Source organism: Haliotis rufescens, unplaced genomic scaffold (assembly GCF_023055435.1).
Source record: "Haliotis rufescens isolate VD_foot unplaced genomic scaffold, xgHalRufe1.0.p SCAF_19, whole genome shotgun sequence".
NCBI classification, from domain to species: domain Eukaryota; kingdom Metazoa; phylum Mollusca; class Gastropoda; order Lepetellida; family Haliotidae; genus Haliotis; species Haliotis rufescens.
In genome coordinates, this window is record NW_025963879.1 from 15,438,015 (window position 1) to 15,446,639 (window position 8,625).

General features: G+C 38.3%; 1 protein-coding gene across 1 annotated transcript; it reads left to right on the forward strand.

The window, feature by feature from the left end:
• The first annotated feature begins 3,200 nt into the window (after positions 1 to 3,200).
• On the forward strand, positions 3,201 to 8,048 carry LOC124148251 (GTP-binding protein Rit1-like). The gene is made up of 6 exons (XM_046519242.2): positions 3,201 to 3,907; positions 5,675 to 5,760; positions 6,133 to 6,319; positions 6,596 to 7,069; positions 7,399 to 7,488; positions 7,716 to 8,048. The coding sequence occupies exons 1-4, from the start codon at positions 3,367 to 3,369 to the stop codon at positions 6,847 to 6,849; spliced, it is 1,068 nt and encodes a 355-aa protein (XP_046375198.1). The 5' UTR covers positions 3,201 to 3,366; the 3' UTR covers positions 6,850 to 7,069; positions 7,399 to 7,488; positions 7,716 to 8,048.
• The last annotated feature ends 577 nt before the right edge of the window (positions 8,049 to 8,625 follow it).

An 8,625-nucleotide genomic window follows, 5' to 3' on the forward strand; every position in this document is an offset into this window, starting at 1 on the left:
GTTTAACGTCGCGTTCAAGATTATTGCACTTATATGCGAATACGTACACAGGTTTGAATATACATGTGAGATGAAAACTATTTCGTCATGAAAAATAATTATTCACATGTAAGACACTTATGCATTTGGCCCTGGTTGTTAAGGCAGAGAAGAATACCACGAAACTTGTGAGACACAGTCGACTTCGGCGCTTAACGCTGAGATAAAAACCATGTCTACATGAGGAATATAAACATGTCAGAGACATAAGTCTCCGGCGGTTATGATGTCAAAACGATAGACATAGACATTTGAGACACATTTGCCTCGTGCGGTTAACGCAGAGATGAATACCATCTCTACATGAGAAATATAAACTTGTGAAACACATTTGCCTCCAGCAGTCAACCCAGAAATAAATACCATGTCTACATGAGAAATATAGTCATTTGCACAGAATTTATACATCGACGTTACAAAATACATTGATTTCAATGAACAGTTTGCAGCCCAATTTCTTGTCGCTGTCACGCTACACCATGTAAATAAACAACTCATTCCTATAAAACCACAGGCACAGTTTTGACACACACTTTATGCAACTTTTCGTCTTATATATTGAGAGGTCGATTGTCGTTGCGGATTTGAAACTTTTCCAAGGCCACAGACAAAACAGTGGCGAAAAATCCAGGTGTTGCTTATCATAGACACATTCTTTAACACGCCTGGCACAAATCAATCATTGTCTGTTATAGGTTACAATGAGAAGCCTCGGTCGTGATTATGGTCTGTGGTCGGCATCAGGACCATTGTAATTGTATTCCTATATGCAGCTACGAATCGTTCCACGCGTTTGTAATCTTAGATGATCTGGGTCATAAACATCCGTATGGAATATGTGTTGTCTTTTGTAGAATCAGGTCAGACAGAGATAATAGCTTCGGCGGAGCAGAAAATCGACCCTTTAGTGTGGTAGTGGTCAGCAGGTTTAAAGATAGGAGTTTGTCTGTCATTAACTATAGTCAATGAGTAGTTACATTATCCAGCCATTATCAGAGCTAATAAAAAATGTGTCTCTTTGGCAGTGATGGGGCCCAAACGTAAACATGGCCTACACACAATCAAAACAATACAAAAACACGCCCTATATCTCGTAACCCTCGAATCCAAATTTAATACTTCTGTAATAAACTTTTCGTATCTCACGTCATTACTTATTATTACGGTTAGAGATTTTAATAAGTATTCAAGTTTGGGTCAGGCGAACCAGTTATCCTGCGAGTTATCTCGGCAAACGTAGGGAGGATTCCATAGTGGAACTGGGTTCAGTAGTTTCGCTAGTACATGTGGTTATCATATTACTCATGCCATGGTCGACAGTGATTATGACTTATACAATATGCTTTGGTTTCTAGGACGTACTCAGCATGGACTATTATGATTTATAATCGCCTGGTAACTCGCTACATATATCATATTTCAACAACATCATTAATAAACAAGGTACACAAAATTGGAAAAAAATGAAATTGTAATTTTCATCTCACTCAACAGAACTGTATCTAATAAAATGTCTGCTAACCACATTGCACGTAATTAAGCTTTAACACATATGAAAAATGACTGTTTGTTTATTTCCTTCCATTGCGATGCTTAAAAAATACATATTCGCGTTGGATGTGATCGAAACTAGTATATCTTTCATAATATTTGAATTAATTATTTCCAGTTTTAAAGTCAAGTTCACGTGCGTTGTGAATTCTAAGTTTTATGTCAATTTAACACTTACTGTAACCTGACTCTGATAACGATTTTATATCTATGAAATATACCGACATCTGAAAATGACTGCTTGTTTATCATCTTCAAATAGGATTTAAAAAAATATATATTCGGGATCGATGACGGCCAAGGTAGTCAGTGTTTGCGTCCTAAGATGAACCCATCCTTTACCAATGTCATTGTCAAGTTCACAGGCGTTGTCAATGGCCCCGGTCTCCTCCACGCCAATCAGATCATCACCAATAATGCATTCTGGGATTCCAAATCGTGACCAACCTAGTAATTCAAGTGTTTTCGCCATACGTAACAGCCATCTAATCGTGGGACCTTGGCGATAACGATGTCACCAAAAATACATCTCAAGGCCTTCACGGTAAAACCTACGCCAAATAATTGCTTTCATTCAAAATACAATTAGCCAAAAAACGAAAGTTCTCTTTGAAACGGATGTATCAATAGGTTTATAATGGTGGTACACCAATGCACTTGAGGCAATAGCTTTACAAGGGGTTGAAGAAAATCGACGTAAGGTTTAAAGAGATGACTTGCATTCATTTATTAAATTTGACACTTCGAAAAATAATTGCTGTCGTTGTATATGTGGGTACATGTTTATATTTGAAGACAGATATGGTGACAATTTATACAATTGCACAACGTGACTCGTCCTGCTATTATTAGTTTTTGAGTACGTATTTTGTCTGAAAAACTTCCTAAATCAATATTTCAAAGAAATGAGCATGAATCATAAGTGTCAGCCAGCTTTATAAATACCGATTAGTCATAGCCGAGGTAACACCCATGTACATTGTGATTAATAACATTGTGGCAAATATTTGACAAAATAAATAAAAATAAATTCGATATTGTCAAAGAGTAGCTGTAATTGATCCAGCAACGTCAAGCTGAATAACGAGATTGGAATGTCCAACCCACCCAGATGATTGTCCCATGGATTCAGAACACGCGTGGGAAGAAGACGTTAAAATATGCATGTAATAAGACAAAGACACAAAGGCAGATTCTCCACTGCGGGGATGATAAGTAACTTCCTTTCTTACAATACCTAACAACACGCACAACTGTGTACATGGAGCAACCCGTTCTATAAATATTACTGCAGGCTGAGAAGGATATTGTACGGTGCTCGGGAGGGATATTGCACGTATGAAACACGCACCCAACAAAACCTGCACCGTATCCCCCTTCACCGCATCTACCTTCACCTATGCCCTGTTCCTCGGGTACATTGTGTCTGACATTTCTTTATACTGAGGGGTTAGTACTGAATGTATGAATGTTTAGTTCCGCCAAGCCGCTCCTACGCTAGCTGAGCTCACTGTCTGTGTGGTGCCAGTATCGATCGTGTACCTCATTGGCTGCTCAGGATGAATAATCATCACGTGGTCTTGTATACAAGAATATAAGCGGGGAATACACATGCTCACAGCAATAGTAAAAGCTTTAGCTAGCAGACGACAGATTATCACACGAAGCAGCTAGCGCCCGCTGGACAACTCTCTGATAAAGACAGCTTTGCAAGTCTTCCAAACTTGTTACCAGGATTTATTATTCAAGTCTTCCCGATTTTTCACAATTTCTTCGATGAAATTACCGACGAGTATCGTTATGCAGCAAGAACAACTCCTCCACGTGCTTCCAGAAAGAGTGTCGGCATCAGCACCTCACTCTCGGTCCTGCTCCTTCAAAAACCGGCCCCGACCCAAGTTGGAGCTTGATCTTGCCGATGCCAGACCACGGATCAATAGTATGCCAAACTGTTCAGTGTACCTCTCATTACCCGACGGACTTCATGGGGATCTTCGGATGTTCGGACAAAACGCCGGCTTCTTCCGAGTAAGATCCTTCAAGACAACCTCCAAGGGTGTTGTCAACCATGGCGACTCCTTCAAGAAGAGGAGCACGGTCAGTTTGATGTCATCCGGCAGTACCGTCACAGAGAATGAGCAGAGACAAAGGACATTAAGTGTGGCATCAGAGGAGAGCACAGCCGTCAGTGGTGGGTCTTCAGCCGCGCCCTCCTACTTCAGGGTGGTGATGCTCGGTGCCCCCGGAGTCGGGAAAACCACCCTCACTCGGCAGTTCATGACATCGGAATATATGGGCTCCTACGATGTAATTACCCGTAAGTACTATTCTTTTTAATACTTATTAACAATCTTACATCTTTTTAGGTAACCAACACCATTCGCCATACTACATAAAATAATCATATGATTACGTGTTATAGGATGACATCATATGCAAATTCACACGTTTAAGTGATTCAGTCGTTTCAATAGGATATCAGGATTTAAATATGTGAAATATTTTATCATATGAAAACATCATCTTGTCACCAAAATAGTGTTCCAAATCTGAGCCACCAACAATGAACCTCGCCAAAACAAGTATTTCGAAATACTGCACTTGGGGCGAAATGTAGAGTCAGGAGCCACCACGAGATACGCACGCTGATGTCACAGCGTTATGTTGTCATCAGCTTTCGTTGTCTCGCTGACGACACTGACTCATCCATACCTTGCGGGCACAGATCGATACCAAGGCTGTGGGATAACGCTATACGTTTCACGTTTGCCTTTAATTATAGAATGTATTTATAAGACCACAATGGCTATTCTAGTTCAACTGTGGGCGAGGGGCAGAAAATGAATCAATATTGTACATATTTGTGGCAAGTTGGAAGAACAGTTGGAAAACATGCCAGTAATTTAAGGCGCGATTTCACTACTCCCGCTCACGTTATTGGATAAATTAAGGCTGTGTTTTATTAATCGGTCTCAATATGAGAAAAAAGACTGATTATAATCATCGGTCTCACTATGAGACATTCGTCTAGTTTCCTTTGGTAGCAGAACTCTAAATACAATATGCAAATAATCTTGAAATATATGGTACTAGGTGCATAACCTGATCTAGATGAATTTAAATAATGTTTGTAGATTATATACATATAATTATTATCAGAGGTTAATGCTGCCAATTATGATAGTAGGCAAACAAATAAGTCATTTTCTTGGCCTACTCATCTCTAGACAATACGTCATATCCCCAATTTGTCCTATGACGTCAGTTTTCTATCCTCACCTGATGTGACGTGTACCAACCGATCGATACGAGGCTTTCTTAGCTTTCGCCCAGGAGCGTGTTTCTTGGCCGTCTTTATATAGCCGTCAAAGACAATTCTCCGAATTATTGACTTTTTAATCGGGTTTCTGGAGGAAAACAGCCTTAAGTAGCCCCTGAGTCCTTTTTTTCGTTGAACACGACCGGCATTTCTCAAATTGATTGGACGTAGAGATCGATACTGGACAATGATAGGAAGGTTTTATACGTTTGGAAAAATACAGCAATGGGTGTTATAATGCGCACAATATTAAATGATTTCATAACGGTTGTATAATTTTCATTATTCAGACCATACTTCAAAGGTATCACATTCTGTTTCCGATTTTCATACGGTACATATATCAATAAGCCACGTGCTGTAAACATTCATGTTACTCTGCGATCAAGAACAGATGTTCAGTGCATTTTGATTAATACGCCACGCTCAGCGAAAGGGTCTGTCTAGGAGGTGAAAGGTGACGGCTACAATATCATTGTCTGTAACAGATGTTTCCATGTTATAATCAAAGTGACGGCAATTCAGCCTTATCTTCGATTGTTTTGGTCTGCATCGTCAGCTTCATTGGGTAGCATACATTGTATTCCTTTCACGACATGTGGGCATAGTCAAGGTTATAGTGCTAAAAGCACCATATTACAAATCTTCTAGATCAATTGATCTGTACAAATGTTCGTTCTGCGTCCTATTTTACAAATTGTTTAGAATCGATCTTTTGGTTTGACATACCTTTGTATTTATTTATTTTTTACTTTATTTCAACAGCTGATCCCGACGAGCAGGATGATTCAATTGTGTCCGTCATGTTAGACGGAGAAGAATCGATGATGGAGTTTATCGATAACCCCGAGGTGAGTTGAAAAATGTCACTTCAGCTTAAAACGAGTTAAAGTAGGTCTTTGGATCCTTTAAGTGATATCTTTACCGTACATATTAGTATCGAATCCTAAAACAGAATGAACATGTCTTGAATGTTTACACTCCCTTGTAATTGAACATTACACGCAAATAGCTGACATACACATATTACTTCCCTTGCATTCTCCCGCTTCAATTCAGTTAGTTTCGGGTTTAAAAAAAGGTAACTGTCTCTTGATTTCTTGGGCCTTCATCTATAATAAGATAAAATATAATTACGAAAATAACTAATACACATAAAAAGACCTGATAGAACACAAATGCGGTTTAAAAGTCTTATAGCTTATACGTATTTACTTTTTCAGGACTGTGATTTTGATGACCTCCGAGTCGATGCGTATGTCGTGGCCTTTTCCATCACAGACCATGACTCATTTGAGACTGCCGTGAACATGGTGCGCCAGCTCCGGGTAGAATTAGGAACAGACCGAGCTATCATCCTTGTTGCTAACAAGACAGATCTTGTTCGGCAACGTCGAGTACCATCATCAGGTACGTAAACATTTGTTAGAAGTTTACATGATTACTCTTCAGCTATGAAATCGGATTTGAAATACATGTTGATAATTTCTCCGTTATCCATTGGTAAATGTCAGCGTGGAAACCTGAAAATATTTTTGCTTGTATATGATTTCGAACTGTTATCCACCACGATGCCATAGGTTCAGAAATTCCCATTTTGTTTCCATGTGTATATTTCCCTGTATCTTTAGTTAATAAACGAAACATAAACATAGTTACTCATGTCACATTGATTTCGTGTTTCAGAGGCTAAGGTTATCGCCATGAAGTATGACTGCAAATACACAGAGACATCCGTTGCCATCAACCATCATGTGGACGAACTTTTAGTAGGGATACTCAGCCAAATTCGCTTCAAGCTCAACATCCCAGTTCACCAGGTTGTGCTTACGGAGAAACCTAAAGAGAAACTATCCCCGAAAAGAGCAATGCTGTTTCTGAGTAAACTGTTCAAGCAAGCAAGTCGAAAATCAAAATCCTGTGACAATCTCTTCGTTTGATTTGCCTTGTCGGCATGTTAGAACACCACTGCCTTGAGTTTTGATGCGATGTTAAGCTATGTTCCACCGTTCCCGGGATGTTAGTTCCTGCTTATACAACGACAAAGACGATTTCCACTGCTGTTGACAATCCCATAGTTTAATCATCCGTCCACATCAAGGCGTAATAATCACACATCAGCCTTCACCGCCAGGGCGACACACAGACAATCATTCCAAGGTATGGACAGTAGCATTTCCTTTTTTAATCCTCCTTAATAATATTCTCAACAGTTCAAAATGTCATAAAGTCCTGAATAAAAAAAATGTTTTAATTCCTACAGTTCCAAATGACATAGCGATACTTTTCTTTAAAAAATCCCGGAAATACAAAATAACACGAATTACATCTGATATATATCTTCTTCTAACAAGTAAAACAATCCTTTATGTTTTTATCCTTAACATAACGTAGGACTATATTTCTTCACAAAATGAACAGTGGTGATATCCTTTGCTTTTCTTCATATATTTGCCATATATTTTATGATCTTTGTGTTATTCTTTCAGTCGTCATTCCCAGAATCAGAAAGAATGCTCCATGACGCCTCGCCGTGGAGATCACATCACTGCACCAAACGGGAAACAATACCAAATAAGGTGTGTAGTTGTACTCATTGAAAAAAAGTTACGTATGGATTATTGTAAATGATTTATTCAATTCAGAAATAAAATAAAATATTTGCATACTTAATTTAAATATTATTATTGAGATTATATTAAAATTAGGATTCAAATAAAACGCAAAAGATATTAAAACGAAATAAGGGAATTAAATTGCATTTGACATTTGACATTTGACTTATGGTGTTTCTTCTGTATTACAGGTGCCGTAACTGACTTCGATTAAGTTTATCAGAAACGTGTTCAACCAAGTGTCACGTCACGAAGACGACCGTCACAACCAGTGAAATTATCCGAACTATTTCAATTCGATCCAGAAGTGATAGTTTCAGATTGACGATTGAACAACATCATACAATCATGATATTTCACCTTATCATCTGATAGTTAAGCAGATGACATCAAATGACTTTTGAAGTTGTTTTATCACCTGGCGATGTGTGACCATCCTCATCGCATTTCCCAAATCGGGACCAATCTGTATATAGCTTTTTGTATAATATTGTCCAAATGCAAATAAAATTTCTTACTTCTTCTAACATTTTATCTCTATATTATTTTACAACCTATGCTTGTCGTACGAGGCGAGTTGATAACTGGGGTGGTCAGACTTGGTGACTTGTCATGGTACCCGACGATGATCTTTGCTCACAACACCAATCTCATGTTTGTCTGGTCAAATGGGAGATACCTATAGGCCATCGTCATAAAACTGGAATATGGACGAGTTCGGCGTTAATTAACAAACACTCAAACACACACAAATAAACAAACGAGCAAACGCAAAGGCTTACAGAAACAACAATTTATGAATTTGAATTTGCGTTTCTTGAAAACATTTCAAGGTTATAATCATTTCTCGTACATGTGTAGAATTACAATAACTGAAATAATGTAATCCTTTGTCTCTGGGATATAGCAATTCTTAATGCCAGGCAAAACTTCAAATTCGTGCGTGTGATATTACCTTATAAAAACCAACAACATTTACTGAAGTCTGTATAATCTTTTGTATATCGATTTAACATAGAAGTCAATATCTCATACAAATACAGTTATGAGTAGGGCTTCAGTTATTCATATCCATATCATGTTGTTTCTATATGAAGAACT

Excerpts from the sequence above, each read along its gene's own strand:
- LOC124148251 (XM_046519242.2), top strand. The coding sequence starts at position 3,367 with ATGAAATTACCGACGAGTATCGTTATGCAGCAAGAACAACTCCTCCAC. Across the intron at positions 3,908-5,674 it reads CTCCTACGATGTAATTACCC|CTGATCCCGACGAGCAGGAT; the intron begins GTAAGTACTATT and ends TTATTTCAACAG. Across the intron at positions 6,320-6,595 it reads ACGTCGAGTACCATCATCAG|AGGCTAAGGTTATCGCCATG; the intron begins GTACGTAAACAT and ends TTCGTGTTTCAG.